Genomic DNA, 17842 nt, shown 5'->3' on the forward strand with positions numbered 1-17842 from the left:
ATTCCAATGGGAAGTTACCAGAATTTGACTTTATGAGGAATTTCCTTTACTGATTTGTGTATGTCTGCCTATGAGGTAGCCCAGACTAGAAAGGAAAACCAACAGTCATCTTTGTGGCTGTACGGTTGAACTCAGGGTACTTACTGTTGGTTTGCCTGAAGCACTCCTTATTCACTAGTTTCTACAGCAATAATTTGGGGTACCATTGTTTTCTTTTGTCTCCCTGTTCTATTTGTAGGTCTGTACATTAAAGATTTACATAAACATTGAATATTAAATGCAAAACTTATTTGATTAGCTACTGAAGCAAATCATGTACAATTTCAATGAAAATTAAGTTTTCATTTTAAGAACTTAAGAATTCACCCTAGGGACGGCGCCTGTGGCTCAGTGGGTAGGGCACCAGCCCCATACACAGAGGATGATGGGTTTGAACCCAGCCCCAGACAAACTGCAACAAAAAAATAGCTGGGCGTTGTGGCAGGTGCCTGTAGTCCCAGCTACTCGGGAGGCTGAGGCAAGAGAATCGCCTAAACCCACGAGTTGGAGGTTGCTGTGAGCTATGACGCCAAGGCACTCTACTGAGGATAATAAAGTGAGATTCTGTCTCAAAATATATATATATATTTTCACCCTGAGACATCTTTTTTTTTAAAGTATACGGAGTTTTGCTTTTGTTTTGGAAGAAATTAAACACTTCAAGTAGAGAAAAACTGTAATTTATCCCAAATCAGGCAATTCATAGCCACGGAGATGACCACGGCTGGCCATGAGCATGAGCCTCTCAGACCTCTGATTACAGGGAGCATAACTGACAGAGGGCCTGGCAGCAGCACTCTGAAATCCAGCACTGTGTGTGTGCTGAGGCCATGCTTTTCACTGGCTCCTCCCAATCACTGAGTATGGCAGGCATTCTAAGGCAGGTCTCTTCCTGAGAAGTGTGGAATTCTTACGACATGAACTTTTACTCAAAGACTTCCTGGGGCCTTGGCAAACTTTAGTATTGCACTGCAGTCTAAGATAGTTTCACCCAAACTTCCTTCCTTCCTTACCTTTCTTCTTCACTTGGAGTCAAACATGTACCACAGCCTGACAACTCTCCCTGTCATCTTCCCCCTTTTCCCTCATAAGCATTTCCCCAAATAAGCTTCATACATGCCTAGTCCCGTTTTGGTATCAGCTTCTAAAAGTATTCGTACTAAGACATTAACAACGTTTTCCTTTGAAGCATCACACTTTTTAAAAAAATATGCTAAGCAGTACAGGGACCACAAAGCTAAGTAGGACCCTATTCTTGCCCTGAAGGAACCGCTGATCTAGAAGAGGAAAGAAACCACAGATGCAAACACAACTTTGTGTAAAAGGTAAATTGAATTGCCATTAAGGGCTAAAATTGAGGTACAAGGTACAAAGGCTATGAAGAGATGCATTCTGTTTTAGCGAGGGAATTGCGGTAGAAAGCCTTTGTGAAGAAGGTGGCATTTGAAATTTATTTTGAAAGCCATCAGCATCAGTCTTCCAGGCTGCCTCTAATTACCAAGGACAGGCCAACAGAAACACCTTCCATAGTTGCCATGTTTGGCTACCCCACAAAGTGTAAATCCCTCCTAATCACAACTCTCTCATACCTTCTCGTTGCTACAGTTCTGATGGTCTCTTAGTTTCCCTCCAAATGTGATCCTTTCCCAGTATTCCCTCTGTTATCACCATCATCACTTACACCCCTCAGGCAGAAATCTGAGACTCCTCTCTCACTGCTCTGCTCATTCAATCACCAATCTACCTCTAAATCTCTCTAAAATGTGTCTATTTTTTTCTATCTCTCAGCTACTGCCCTAGCCAAGACCACCACCATCCCTTCCCTGGAATTGCTGCAAAATTTTAATTGGCTTTCCTGCCTACAGTTCAGTCCCTATTTATTTAATTCATGCCCCACAGAGCCGACAGTGATCCTCCAAAATTCATATTTGCCTATTTCCTGCTCAGAACCCTCCAGTTGCTCCCCACTGCTCATAAGATAAAATGTAATTAATTTGGTTCACAAGATCTGGCCCCACACCCCAAACTCCATCTATTCAGAATTCCTAAAATACTGAGTTCCTCTTGACCTCTAAGCTATGATAAATCCTTGGAATTTATTTCCTCCTAAACCTTAGCTGGCTAACAACTCCCATTTCCATTTAAAATGTCACTTCCATCATTCCCAAACATAAGCAAACAAGGACAGTTTCCTAGCTGCCCACTGCCACCCCAAGACAATTATCCTCGGCCCATTCTTTACAATCTGTGCCATCTTTAAATTCTTACCCTTTTTTATGCAGCAGAACCCCTTTTTCCCCAAATAAAACTCATACAGACCCCCAAAATGTAAAAGGGCTGCTCTTCAGCTAAAAATAGGGGCTTTTGGTGGGGCATGGTCGCTCATACCTGTAATCCCAATATGTTGGGAGGCTCTTTTAAGGCCAGGAGTTCAAGACTACCCTGTTTCTGCAAAACAACTTTAAAAATTAGTGGGGTGTGGTGGTGTAGTGTCAGCTATTCAGGAGGCTGAGGCATAAGTAAAAGTGGTTTCAAATTCCTGTTCATTCGTCCTGCTCTCCTGAGGCACTTCTTCCCTAAAATCCAAGGTTTGTACTGCAGTATACTTCCTACTCAAAAGAGGAAACACAGTACAGAAGGGAGAGTTGTCTTTGGAGCTAGACAAACTTAAGTTCAAATCTTGATTCTACTCCTTATTAGTTATAAGATTCTAACCAATTTGCCCCCTAAAGATCCATTTCCCTGGCTATAAAACTGGGGTATTCCCATCTTGAAAAGTCAATGGGTAGGGGTGGCACCTATGGTTCAGTGGGTAGGGCACCAGCCCCATATACTGAGGGTGGCGGGTTCAAACCCAGCCCCGGCCAAAACTGCAACAAAAAAATAGCTGGGCGTTGTGGCGGGCGCCTGTAGTCCCAGCTACTCAGGAGGCTGAGGCAAGAAAATTGCCTAGGCCCAGGAGTTGGAGGTTGCTGTGAGCTGTGATGCCACAGCACTCTACTGAGGGCAATAAAATAAGATTCTGTCTCTAAAAAAAAAAAAAAAAAAAAGAAAGAAAGAAAAGAAAAGTCAATAGGTAAAACACAGGTAAGTATGTAAACTATAGTTCCCAGAATACTGGCATATAGCAGGAACTCAATAAAATACTATCTGCCATGGTTTATTATCCCAGATAGTTTTAATATTCAAAAAAATATAGAAACAGTAAAACAACATTTCAAAAGAATAAATTGGAGTACTTATATAACCCAACTTTGAGACTTACTATAAATCTATAGTAATGAACAAATCAATGAAATAGAATGAACAGCCTAGAAATAAACCAATAGACAGATACGGGGATAGGGGTACATGTGTGTATCTATAGATGTTCCTTGGTATACGTGGGGTATTGGTTCCAGGACCTCCCTCAGAGTCCAAAATCTGCAGATGCTAAAGTCCCTAATATAAAATGGTGCAGTATTTGCACAGAGCCTATTCACATAGGCACATACTTTAAAATATACTTTAAATGCAGATAGTTTAAAATATCTCTGGATTAGTTACAAGGCCTAATATAATGTAAATGCTATGTCAATAATCATTATACCATATTGTTTAGGGAATAATGGTCTTCCCCCCCTCAAGAAAAAGTCTGTACATAATTCAGTACAGATACATATTTTTTTTCCTAAAATATGTTCTTTTTTTTGAGACAGAGTCTCAAGCTGTCGCCCTTGGTAGAGTGCTGATGTGTCACAGCTCACAGCAACTTCAAATTCTTGGACTTAAGAGATTCTCTTGCCTCAGCCTCCCAAGTAGCTGGGACTACAAGCACCTGCCACAACGCCAGGCTATTTTGTTGTTGTTGTTGTTGTAGTTCTCATTGTTTTAGCTTGCCCGGGCTGGGTTTGAACCCACCAGCCTTGGTATATGTGGTGGGAGCCCTGCCCACTGAGCTACGGATACCACCCTAAAATACTTTCAATGGTTGGTTGAATCCATGAATTCAAAGGGCCGAATGTACATACACACATGCACAAAATCGTATAATTTTCATAAAAACACCAACACAATCTAATAGGTAAAGGAAGGTCTCTTCAACAAATCTGAAAGAAGTAGATAACAGCATGAAAAACAACAATTAACTTTCAATGGACCACGGACCTATAAAAGCTAAAACTATAATTATAAAGCTTTTAGAAAACAACACTAGAAATATCCTTATGATATGGTGGTAGGCAAAGGGTTCTTAGACACAGAGAGCATAACCTTAAAAGAGAACGATACATTTGATTCCACCACTATTAAAAACTTCTGCTCATCAAAAAACATCATCAGGAAAATAAATAGGCATGCCACAGACTAGAATAAAATGTTCATAAAATATATATTTGACAAAGGACAGTTATTCAGGATATATAAAGAACACTTATAATTCAATACTAAAAAGAAAAACAACTTTTTTTCTTTTTTTTTAAAGAGACAGATACTTGCCTAGCCTGGAGTACCATGACCATTCACAGGCATCACAGCCTCTAACTCCTGTGGTCAAGCAATCTTCCTCCCTAAGTTACAACTACCACTGTAGTTGGCTTTCAGGTTTTTAAATGAGCAAAAGATTTGAACAGACACAGTCCAAAGGAAGATATGCAAGCAACCAATAAGAACATTAGTCATCAGGGTAATCCAAATAAAACCACAAAGAGACCCTACTACAAACTTATCAAAATGACTAAAACTAAAGACTGGTAGCACCAAATATTGGCAAGCATGTGGAGCAACCGGAACTCTCATACATTGTTGGTGGGAATGTAAAATGGTATAATTACTTCAGGAAAAAGTCTGGCAGTTTCTTTTAAAACTAAACAGACACCTATCCTACGATATTTCTCCTGGTATTTATCCAAGAAAAATGAAAGCATATGTCTACAGAAAGAACTATATAAGAACATTTATGGCAGCTTTACTCATAATAGCCTCAAACTTAAAATATCCCAGGTGTTCACCTACTGGATAAACAAATCATGACATATTCATATGCTGGAAAAAAAGGACTGAATTCTTGATAAACACAACCTCAAAACCTTACCACAAAAATATACGTTAAGATTCTATTTGTATGTTCTAAAACAGATAAGATCAATCTGTGGCAGGATGATAAAAAAAAAATCAGGACAATTTACATGGATGGAGCTGGAACATATTCTTCTTAGTAAAGTATCTCAAGAATGGGGCGGTGCCTGTGGCTCAAAGGAGTAAGGCGCCAGCCCCATATACCAGAGGTGGTGGGTTCAAAACCAGCCCTGGCCAAAAACTGCAAAAAAAAAAAAGTATCTCAAGAATGGAAGAAAAAGCATCCAATGTACTCAGCCCTACTATGAAACTAATTTATGGCTTTCACATGAAAGCTATAACCCAGTTATAACCTAATAGGGGGAAGGGGGAGAGGGAGGGGAGGGAGGAGGAGGATGGGTAGAGGGAGGGTGATTGGTGGGATTACACCTGCGGTGCATCTTACAAGGGTACATGTGAAACTTAGTAAATGTAGAATATAAATGTCTTAACACAAGAACTAAGAAAATGCCAGGAAGGCTATGTTAACCACTATGATGAAAATGTGTCAAACAGTCTATAAAACCAGTGTATGGTGCCCCATGATCGCATTAATGTACACAGCTATGATTTAATAATAATAATAATAATAATACTAATAATAAAAAATCAGGACAGCAGTTGCCTCTGGGAGGTGGGACAGGAGTTGACCAAGGCGGCAAATGAGGGAAATTTTAGAAGTGACAGTAATGTTCTACATCGTGGTAAAGACCTAGATGTATGCATTTGTCAAGTCATCAATGAACAGTATAATTAACGTGTGTACTCCATTGTACACAAAAGTCTCAAATGTCACCCCTCCCCCAGCAAAAAAAGAACTGCAGTTAATGATACACATGCTGAAGTGTTTAGCAGTGTAGTACACTGATGTCTGCAACTTACTTTGAAATACTTCAAAACATAAGCTGGATCGAAGGGCGGAGGAGGCAATGGATAGGCATGTGATAAAATGTAATATAGAATCTAGGCAATGGGTATAGGTATAATTCTTTCAACTTTCCTATGTATTTGAAAATTTTCATAATAAAATGTTGGCTCAGCTTGGTGGCTCACGCTTGTAATCCTAGCATTCTGGGAGGCCAAGGTGAGTGGATTGCTTGAGGTCACAAGTTCAAGACCAGCCTGAGCAAAAAAGCGAGACCCCCGTCTCTACTAAAAATAGAAAAAGCAAGGCAAGAGGATTGCTTGAGCACAAGAATTGGAGGTTGCTGTGAGCTATGATGCCATGGCACTCTACCCAGGGCAACAGCTTGAGATTCTGTCTCAAAAAAAAGAAAAAAAAAAAAGAGTTAGAGTTAGAAACTTGATCACAAGACAAAAAGGAATTCTAAAATGAAGTGCAAAATTATTTCCTATTCCATCTCTAGCATAATAAACAATATTTTAGAGGAGGCAAGGAATAGCTGCTACTTTTACTACTATTTGGTTACACCATCCTTACTGCTGTTTTCTCTGGACCTCCCCGCCACTTGTGGATTCCAGTCTTCCTCTCCACTACGATACATACCATGATCCTCCTGGACCCCATCATTCAAAACACTAAGCTTCAAAACTCCTAACGTTGCATCTCCACCTATGGAATCTTAAACATCTAAAATATAGTAACTGTCATGGTCTCTAATCATAAACCCCTATCTGCTCCCATTCCCCTCCTTTTCTAACTTATCAAGATTTCTGATCTATGCATCCTTCCTTTTTCTTCCAGTCCATTAGCTGTCTTATAGCATTTCTTCCTGTCTATCACATGAAATATCCTTACCCTCTTAGTTTCTGCTGCAGTCACCTGCAACCAACTATCTTCTTTTCCCATTTACCTGAACTGATAAGTGTTCCTGAAGGAAAATCTCACAACTGCCAGACTAATCCAACTCCACACTCATAACTGCTCACCAATTCCTTTCTAAGACACCAATTGGCCCCCTTTTCCACTCACAGCAGCAATTCCAGAACTTCAAGGTTCTTCTCAAACGTCTTACTCATTTCCCCTTCTTCAATCTATGTAAAAAAAACAAAACAAAACAAAACAAAAACCCTTGCCTTTCATCTCATCATGAAAATAGATGCTACTCAGCATGGGCTCCTGCTACCCAACCTAAAAACCTATCTTTAGCTCCTTCCCTCCCATCTCATAAAAAAGGATGCCATCACCCCTGACAGAGGTAGCACAATATGTTTAAAAATGCAAACTCTTAGGGCTGCAGTAGCTCACACCTGTAATCCTAGCACTCTGGGAGGCTGAGGTGGGTGGATCCTTTGAGCTGAGGAGTTTGAGACCAGCCTGAGCAAGAGCGAAAACCCAGTCTAAAAAAAAAAAAAAACAGCTAGGCACTGTGGCAGGTGGCTATGGTGCCAGCTACTCAGAAGTCTGAGGCAAGAGGATTGAGCCCAGGAGTTTGAGGTTGCTGTGAACTATGACAAAGATTCTGTCTCAAAAATAATAATAAAAAAATAATAATGATGATGATGATGCAAACTCTGTAACCACATTACTTGGTCAAATTAAACTTTCCAAGCATCGGTATTCTGTCCTGTAAAATGGCAGCAATAATAGTATCCCACGAGAATTAAATGAGAACATGTGTACAGCAGTTTAAATAGTATCTGACAGTTTAAGGCAAATCCCATTGCTTGTGTACCTGAACACTTGGGTACCTTCACCAGCATTCTCCACCAGCTCCTTCCCCAAATGCTCTTAACAAGTTTCTGTCACCTTCAAATAAGAAATAAAAATGTTGCTCCCAGTCTTGAATCCCCTTCTTGCTCAGCAGTATCTCTTTTCCCTTCACTTCCAACCTTCTAGAAAAAAAATAATTGAAAAAAGGAGGGGGACTTCATCCACCCTTACTATTCTTACTTTTTCCATGTTCTTCCATTTTTCACCTTCACACTAAAATCCGTTCTGACACAGTAACCAAATACCTCTTAGTTCTATCAAACCTCACACTTCTTAGGTACCTCATTTGGATTTTGTTTTGTGGCCTGTCACAGTTAACTACCCTTTTCTTTCCTCAGACACCAGAGTCTCATTCCTTTTGCCCCATTCCTTCCTTCGCAATCTCTTTTGATCACACCTTTCCCTCTGCTCTCTCCCTATATATGATATTCTTCTCCCCTCTCCCAATTCTGATGTCAGCCCTATTTGTCTCACTTTAAACATTTTCAGTGGGTGTCTCACTTATTTTTTTAAACACCTTCACTGAGTTGCAACTGACACACAATACATTGCACATATTTCAACTGTATGATCTGACAAATTTTGGCATATGTACACACCCCAGAAACCATAATTTAGATTCTTTCTTTCAGCATAATTATTTTGAGATTCACCCATGTTGTCATGTGTCAACAGTTCATTTCTTTCTATTGCTAAGTAGTATTCCACCACTTGACTATTAATGACAATTTGTATGTTCATTCACTTACTGATGGACATTTGAACTGTTTCTAGTTTTTGACTGAATAGAGCTGCCACGAACATTCATGTAAAAGTCTTTGTATAGATATAGGGTTTATCTATACTTACGGCTTTATTCATACACTTAGAAGTTCCAAATCTGCTTCTCCAAATACCAAAAACCAATTGTTAATTAGAGCAGTCCACCTGGATAGCCCCAAAGAACTTTTACATCAACATGTCCAAAAATCATCTTACTATGCTCTCTTCACTCTAAAGCCTTCTCCTCCTACATTCTCCATCCATCCTAAAGGTGCTCAAACAAGAAACAAGACTCTGCTCCCTTACCATTTCCCCAGTTATTTCATGAGCTATTAGGTCATGTCAATTCTGCCTTTTATAAAAATACTACGAGAAAGTGCAGGGAAAACTCTTGAAGAAATCAGTCTGGGCAAATATTTTATGAGGAGGACTCCCCTGGACAACTGAAGCAGCTTCAAAAATATACCTACTGGGACCTGATAAAACTAAAAAGCTTCTGCACAGCCAAGAACACAGTAAGTAAAGCAAGCAGACAGCCCTCAGAATGGGAGAAGATATTTGCAGGTTATGTCTCTGACAAAGGTTTAATAACCAGAATCCACAGAGAACTCAAACGTATTAGCAAGAAAAGAACAAGTGGGGCGGCACCTGTGGCTCAAAGGGGTAGGGTACTGGCCCCATATACGGGAGGGGGCAGGTTCAAAACTACAAAAAAGAAAAAAAAAAAAGAAAAGAAAAGAACAAGGGATCCCATCTCAGGGTGGGCAAGGGACTTGAAGAGAAACTTCTCTAAAGAAGTTTCTGAAGAAGGCGCACAGCCTACAGACATATGAAAATATGCTCATCATCCTTAATCATCAGAGAAATGCAAATCAAAACTACTTTGAGATATCATCTAACTCCAGTAAGATTAGCCCATATCACAAAATCCCCAAACCAGAGATGTTGGCATGGATGTGGAGAAAAGGGAACACTTCTACATTGCTGGTGGGAGTGCAAATTAATAAGTTCCTTTTGGAAAGATGTTTGGAGAACACTTAGAGAACTAAAAATAGACCTGCCATTAGATCCTACAATTCCTCTACTAGGTATATTTCCAGAAGACCAAAAATATTATAACAAAGATATTTGTACCAGAATGTTTATTGCAACCCAATTTATAATTGCTAAATCATGGAAGAAGCGCAAGTGCCCATCGACCCACAAATGGATTAATAAATTGTGGTATATGTACACCATGGAATATTATGCAGCCTTAAAGAAAGATGGAGACTTTACCTTTTCCATGTTTACATGGATGGAGCTGGAACATATTCTTTTTAGCAAAGTATCTCAAGAATGGAAGAAGAAGTATCCAATGTACTCAGCCCTACATGAAACTAATTTATGGCTTTCATATGAAAGCTATAACCCAGTTATAACCTAAGAATATGGGGAATGGGGAAAGGGAAGGGAGAGGAGGGAAGAGGATAGATGGAGGAGGTAATTGGTGGGACCACACCTACGGTGCCATCTTACAAGTGTACATGTGAAATTTACTAAATGTAGAATATAAATGTCTTAACACAATAACTAAGAAAATTCCTGGAAGGCTATGTTAACCAGTTTGATGAAAATATTTCAAACTGTATATAAAACCAGTGCATGGTGCCCCATGATTGCATTAATGTACACAGCTAAGATTTAATTAAAAAAAAAAAAGCAAAAAAAAAAAAAAGAAAGAAAGAAACAAGACTCTTTCTGCTCCCTTACCATTCTCCCAGTTATTTCATGAGTTACTAGGTCATGTCAGTTCTGCCTTTTAAAAATCTCTTAAAATTCATCCCATTTCCATCCTAGTTCAAAAGTATCCTTAACTCAAATGCATATCATCTCTTTGGCAGAATTATTAAACTTTTCTCCTTACTTCAGGTCTCATTCTTCTCCAATCCATTTCCATTCTATAGCCAAAACGAATTTTCTAAAATTCAAATCTGCTGTTACTCTTCTATTTAAAACTCCTCAATGACTTCTATTTTCCTCAAGATAAAATTAAAACTTTTTAGCTTAACATATCAAAAATGGTCTATAAACCAATCTTTCCAGATTCATTCTCTGCCACTTCCCATCATATTCTAGTTTAGTCTTTTCTGATTATGTAATTTACCTTTTTATCCTTACTGTCAAGGGCAATACCTGGTCTGTAGAAAATACGACATATTGTGTAATAGGTAGGATAGGACTTAGACTGCCAGATGCAGAAGGATATTCTGGGTATATTCAGGAAAAGTAGCAGTCCAGTCTGGCTAAAGCATAAAGAACATGCAAGATTATGGGAGGCAATCCAGTCAGAAAAGTGAGAGGAAACCAGTTCATCAATCACCTTCAATTCCATGCTAAAAATTAGCCTATACTAAGCTCAAAAGATATCAATGGTTCTGGACAAGAGAGTGACATGTTCACAAGTAAGCTATAAATTCTGAAATTTAAAGTGGGGGGATAGAGAAGGGCAGTGCAATCAGTTAAGAAGCTAAAATAGTAGTCTGGGAAAAGAGACTCAATTAAAGCTCTTGGCAGAGGAAATAGAAGAACATGTCAAAGGGGAATGAACATACAGGCTCTACTTGGGTGTGAGCAGGAATATAAAGAGAGAAGTCAGAGATGACTCCAAAGTGAATTGAAATAGTAAAGCTATTAATCAGGAAGAAATTTTTAAAATGATAGGTAGAACAGGGAGGTGATGGCTTTAGTTTGGGTATTCCCTCACCCATTTATTCAAATCGAGTGCCTACCGGGTGATAAGCACGGTAGGCAGGATAAAATATCATCCCTGTTCTCAAGGAGCACCCAATCTAGTGAGGGTGGAGGGAGACAAGTAAATAGGAACTTTAAATTCACTGTTAAGAGAGAGGATAAAGTGTGAAAAGAAAGCAAAGGAGTGGTAGCCAATTCAGCCTGAGACAGTCCTTGTTGAGTGGACTCTCTCAATAAGGTTGTATGAGTCCAGAAGGATGAGTAGTTTTAGGCCAGGTGAAGGGACTAGCATGTCCTAAGAGCCTCAGGAAATAAAAGAACGCAAGTAGGATACATCTACAAATAGTCCAATAATAAGTCTGAAAGAAGAGATCAAGATATGGAGATATCCATATGAAATGCCCAGCAGGCAAGTAAAAAATGCAGGTTCTGAGCTATCAACAGCATATCCAGATATGAAATACACTACATTTTCAGCCTTGTTTTAGGCATCTTAGAATCATTTGCTAGTGGATATTTAAATAAGTATTAGCTGGGTCAGGTGACTCAGGCCTATAATACCAGCACTTTGGAAGGCTGAGGCAGCAGGATCACTTGAGCATAGAAGTTCAAGACCATCCTGGGCAACAGAGGCTATTCTATAAAGAATAAGAATAATTAGCCAGATAGGGTGGCACACACCTGGCTGAGGCAAGTGGGTCAATTGAGTCCAGGCAATTGAGGATGCAGAGGACTACGATTGTGTCACTGCGCTTAAGTCAGGGCCACAGAGGTAGAAAATGAATATTAGAAGAATTTTAATTCTTATCAGCTAAATTTTAATTCTTATCAGCTAAAATTTAATTCTTAAATCTTCTATCTCAAAAATAAATAAATATTAGGGGAATTTTACTTATCAGGTACATTATGTACACTTCTACCTCCTCCCATCACTTTTACTGCAAGGGTATCTCTACATAAAGTCAAAAGCTGTTTTATGTAAATAACAAAGAGGTCTAGTGGAGCCCATGGTAAATTGGAGCTACACACCCTGTCTAAAGAGGTCGGCCATTTACTCACCTCCAGAAGTTTACTGCCTTGCTTTAACACAGGCCCTCAGTAGAGAAATCTTACCATTTTTCAGGCAAAGTTGAAAATTCAGAATTTATGTAATATCTCCCATTTTTAAATATTGGCAACTAATCACATTTAAAAATAAAACAACACTGTGCCAGCCAAACAAAATGCTTCCATGGACAGAATTCAGCCAGGGCCACCCACCACTGTGGCAGAGTTAGAGCAGATCTGCCAACTACTATGATGAGCTTTCCACTACTTCAAAGGATCCTCAGCTGGTCTCTTAATGACCCGCCTGGGACAGGGGCTGCTTGCTTATAAGCAAAAGGGCCCCAAATGCGCAATGTTTTATGAGTTCCTTTGTATGTTTTTAAACAATTTTCCTGTCTCCTTTTTCCTCCTCAGGATACCAGCTTCTAACATCACTGAGACCTCCTATTCCCCTAAGAAGTCAAGCTTGAAGGTAAAGGAAAAATAAATAGAGCCTAATGGGCTTTCTAAGGAATAAAAGATATTGGGTATATGGCATCTCTCTAGTTTTTTTGGAAAAAATCCCAGAGATGTTTGTGACTAGTCAGGTACTTGAGGAAAAAGTCAGTAACTTAAATCAGAAATATGATATATGCACAAATTCAAACAAACCAAATAGTTTCCACTACAAGATACCAAAAGGGGGAAGGGGGAGAGCAGGGCAAAAGGGAAAGTAAAAGTTGCTGGCCTTTAAGAAATCAGACCTTTTTAAGACGTTTTGCTAAAGTATCAATGTTTAGCATAAAAGGAATAACATAATCTCAATTCATAGTAGAAGCAAAACTACATTTTAACCAGAGCATGAAATATTCTTTGAACAACAAGTATATGGGACTTAGAAACACTAGTCCCAGCTACTCGGGAGGCTGAGGCAAGAGAATCGCTTAAGCCCAGGAGTTGGAGGTTGCTGTGAGCTGTGTGAGGCCACGGCACTCTACCAAGGGCCATAAAGTGAGACTCTTGTCTCTACAAAAAAAAATTAAAAAAAAAAAAAAAAAAAGAGTAAAGCAATATCTACAGAAAAGGTAAATGAAGAAAAGGAAACAAAAATAGTCTAGTAGTCACAATGTTGCTTTAGAAGCTTTTGAAATGTAACATTTCTTAATACACTAAAACATTTAAAAGAGAAGATCATAGGGTACATAACTTTAGATAACAATAAGGCAAACTTAAAAAAAATGTTAAAAATTCTAAACAACAAACGAAATGGCAGTACCAATATTCTCAAACTCTGAAAATACTAGCATGAGCAATGGCCCCTGTTAATCAGAGAAGCGGGGGAATTTAGGAGAAAGGAGAGCGATTTCTGCGGGCGAGCAAAGCAGGTCACGTTCTGCTGGCAGGCGAGCTCGCAATTACTTAAAGCAAGCATTATGGCCAGAGCGTTCTCAAGCCACCAAAACGGGCATCCTGTGCACCTAAAACGGGAGGAAGACAGCAGCTCCGGGGTACGACCGAGAAGGCGGAGAAGTGGCCTGCTTTGGGTTGACCTCCACTGAAAATAAAACTAGCCTCCTCCAACCAACTCTTGTCCCCGAATCAAAGGGCAGAACATTAATCTCTCGGTGGCTGGATAATTCGGGCAAACTCTCCCTGGCTTCCCGCGGCCTTCCCACACACCGGGTGAATGTCAACGCCGAGTGTGGAGGAACCTCTCCGTGTGCGCCGTCCCTTGCGAGAGGCGGCGAGACCGGGAAGAAAGACTGCCTTGCGCGCGCCCCGCCTCCCCAGCCCTTCCCAGTCCCGGCCCGGCGCCCGCGCTGGGGGATGCAGCGGGGTGGCGGGGTCTCGCGCGCTCCTCACCTTTTTTAGCGCAGGCACCAGCAGCCCCCGCCACTTGGGCGCGTTCTCTTCGCTGAAAAACTCGTACGGCAGCTGCTGCGCCTGCATGGTGCCCCCGGGGCGCCTCTGGGCGGAGAGAGGGGCGGCGGCGGCCGGGCCGGGGAGCCGCGAGAGGGCGAGCTCGCAGCACGGAACAGGGCCGCGGCCCCACCGGACAGCCCGGCCCCCTCCGGGCGCCGCGCAGCCGGACTAGCCCCGGCGAAGGGGCTGGGGGGCGAGGCCCGCGCCTGGCCACCCACCCAACACGGGGACCAGCCGCGGAGAGCGAATGCAGCCCGGAGGCGGCGGCATCCCGCACCACCGCCCCGGGGCCAGGCCCCCTCCGCCCCTCCCCGGCCCGCCGGCGCCGCCGCTGCCCGCCCGCCGGGGCTGCACTCCCGGGCCTGGCCTGGCCCCGCGGCTGGGCTGCCGGCTGTGGGAGGGCGTGTGGAGGGACGCTCCGGCCGCGGCGACCGCTCCGCGCAGCTGAGACTCCGAAACGCAAGAGCCCCCCGGCGGGGCGGAGCTGGGGCGGGGGTCTAACGGGGAGGGGAAGGGCCCGAGGTCGTTGTTGGGGAATCTGGCTGCCCTGAGGTGCCGCCGCCGACGCCGGTGTAGGGCTGGAGCTTCCTACTAGCGAACTGAACCTGCTCGCTACTGAGCATGCGCCGCCGGGCTGGGCTGGTTCGCTCCGGGTTTTCCGGCTCCCAGTGAAGGAGCAGGGAGGCACTAGAGAGGGGGGGCGCCCGGCAGCGCAGTGGCTGTGCTCCTGGGGGCTGCAGGGGAGGGGCGAAAGGGCCTGGGATATCGAACCCTGGCCGAGTGGGCCTGCGGTGGAGGTTAGAGCTACGGTAAAGAGGCCCTTCATTGTGTGGTCGGGCCTTGAGGGATCCCACCCCTCTCTCCGAGTTCCAGGGCCTTTCGAACGGGGTGCTGTGTACTTTGTTCTCGAACATGTAGATAAGGACTGCCCAGAGCATGCAATGTATAGTAAATAGACCAGACAAAAGATAGAATCCCTAATCAGGAAACCTACTGCTCAATACTTTCTGGCTAGTGGAAGTGATTGCCATGTTTTCCAATCCGTCTTTCCACATCATCAAGAATAAAATGTGTACGTGTGATACTGCTTTTATCTATGTGTTTTAGATTCAATCTGTTCATTTTCAAGCTCACTTAAATATGAACTACAATAAGGACTTATCCCCCACTGATTAAGCTGCACTTACTCCCTTCTCAGGGCATTTATTCTAGTATGTTTTGTGTCTTCTGTGGTTCTTTCCACTAGATAATGAACCCCTGGAAGGCAGATCTTTTTATACCAGGGCCTATAACATAAAATAGGTACTTAGTGAACGTTTGTGGAGTGCTAAAGGAGCAATACCTGTAAGTTGTCTCTCCATCCCAGGGATGCAGATATTTGTTTATAATAGTGGCATTTGGTGGCAGGTGCCTCGTGGTTTATCATCACTTTTCATTTCACAGATGAGAAGCAGCTACAAACCTAGCCTAGGTTGAAACTACATTGTATCCTGCAACTACTGAGAACAATAGCCAGGATCACACAGATGAGAAATATTCAAGCAGCGGTTCTTGATCTTTACAGACCCTCTTTGGGAATCCGAAAAAATTCTTAGATTCTAGCCCAGCCTACGATGAATTGTAACTGTAATCCCAGATACTTGGGAGGCTGAGAAGGGAGGATCACTTGACCAGGAATTTGAGGCTGAAATGAGCTTTCCTCATACTGCACTCCAGCTTGGGCAACAGAGTGAGACCCTGTCTCTGGGAGGCGGGGAGTCTTAGGTTCTTTCCTTTGAAAGTACTCATACCTGATTTACATTTTTAAAATTCCCCACACTTTCAAAGTGTTCGGAATGCCTTTGTAAATCCATCCATAAATCCTCTAGGTAAGAAGTAGACGAAACTACAGCTTGGAGAGGAGCTGGGGACACAAGAAAGGGTCTCAGAAGAGAACATGCCAGCCATCTTCAAATATTTAAAGTGTTGTGATATGGGGAAATGGTTGGTTTATATGTTGCTAAATGACTGAACCAAGACCGAGCCTCTGCTGCAAACTATTGCTTGGCTTCCCATTGCTCTTAGAATACATTTCAAACTTCTTACCATAACCCACAAAGCTGTGTATCTGGCTCCTACTTACATTCTCAACATTTTCTCACCATTCACAACCTTGGCTCACAACACTGCAGTCACATTGGCCTTTTGTCTATTCCTAGAAAACTCCAGCCCCTTCCCTGCTTCAAGGACTTTTCTCTCAGACTGAAACTCCTCTAGCCACTCACTTGGCTGGCCATAAATGTCACCACCTTTAAGAGGCCTCTTCTGAGCATTCTAAGTAGTTCCCACCTGTGTGTTTATACCATAAGTCCTTCATTTCCTGGCTAACACTGAATTAAGACGCTATTTTTAGTTGTTGGTCTCCCCCGTCTTCCTGCAACTAGAAAGGTAAACTCCAAGAAAGCAACAATCTTGTGTGTCTACTTCATCACCGAATCCCCAGGACTACAAAGCCTGCACAGTAGATGGCAATAAATACCGTTCAGGGAATGAAAGTTGCATGCAGAAGATTGAATAGTCAAAACTGTTCCCAGGTAACCGGCAATCTCTGGTGTATGCAAGTATAAACTGTACAGACACTCATTTGTGTCGGGGAAGAGGTTGGATTTGTTGACCTCCAAGGACCCCTTCAACTCTGAATCTAATTTTATTGCAAACGAAAACAAGTCCTAAAAACATGAACTCCAGCCCGAGCTGGGTATGTTTAGCGGCCAGGGTAAGGTTTCGATAGCTTCAAAGTGTTGGCTGCAGACTAAGGGAATTGCAGTGAAGAGACTCGGGGCTTCCCTAGAGGGAGTACCAGGGTCAGCACCGCTAAGGTCAAGGAGCACTTGAGACTCTCGGTACTATTTGCCTATATCTCTCGGGACAAAACGCTTTAAGGCATTCCGCAAGAAAAGAGAGCCGAGAATATTCGGAAGCGTGGAGGTGTGTACGTGCCCGTCTACGTAAAAGTCCCCGGGGCCCCTCTGCTTTAGCTGCCGACTAGCGCCCCGAAGCGCAAGCGCAGAGGCTTCTTTTCACGCCCCTCCTCAGATCTAACGAACCCCGTACCATGGCGGACGTGACGTACGGGGGCGCATAAGGCGAACTAGGCGAAGCCAGAGGGAGAGAGTCCAGGCTGGCTAGCCGGTTTCCGAGCATGGCGCGTCAGAACTAGGATGTGGAGAAGGGGGCGGGGAAGCCGTTGGGTCCTTCTGAGTGCCCCCTGCAGGTGGAAGTGAGGCATGCTGTGTTTCTCCCTGTGCCTTTGACCAGGTTGCGGCCGCTGGGTTCCTTCCTTTTCTGTAGCCACGATTAGCATCCTGAGGCAAACAGAATCCACCTGCTTATTTTTCTATTCTAGAGGGTCAGGTGTAGGGATCAGATGTCAGTCCGTGTTCCCGGTTCTTGGTTCCCAGTGCCCATGAATGGTTACTGGTACTGAGTGCACGGAGCGAATGAGCAGACCAAGCAGGTGCAACACCAAAGTTTATTGAAGCAGAGAACGGAGTATAGAAAAAGTCTATAGAGAACAAAGTGCTCTAATAAGGAACAGCAACCCCCAGGGTT

General features: G+C 42.6%; 1 protein-coding gene across 6 annotated transcripts in view; it reads right to left on the reverse strand.

The window, feature by feature from the left end:
* The window catches only part of SOS1 (SOS Ras/Rac guanine nucleotide exchange factor 1), a 134252-nt gene extending 119945 nt beyond the window's left edge, over nt 1-14307 (reverse strand). For all 6 annotated transcript variants that reach the window (XM_053587739.1, XM_053587741.1, XM_053587740.1 and 3 more), the window contains exon 1: nt 14192-14307. In XM_053587739.1, the coding sequence (XP_053443714.1) occupies nt 14192-14278 (87 nt within the window). In that variant the 5' untranslated portion in view covers nt 14279-14307. The remainder of the gene's footprint in view (nt 1-14191) is intronic.
* Between the last annotated feature and the right edge of the window lie 3535 nt (nt 14308-17842).

This window comes from Nycticebus coucang, chromosome 4, assembly GCF_027406575.1.
Source record: "Nycticebus coucang isolate mNycCou1 chromosome 4, mNycCou1.pri, whole genome shotgun sequence".
In the NCBI taxonomy this organism is placed as follows: domain Eukaryota; kingdom Metazoa; phylum Chordata; class Mammalia; order Primates; family Lorisidae; genus Nycticebus; species Nycticebus coucang.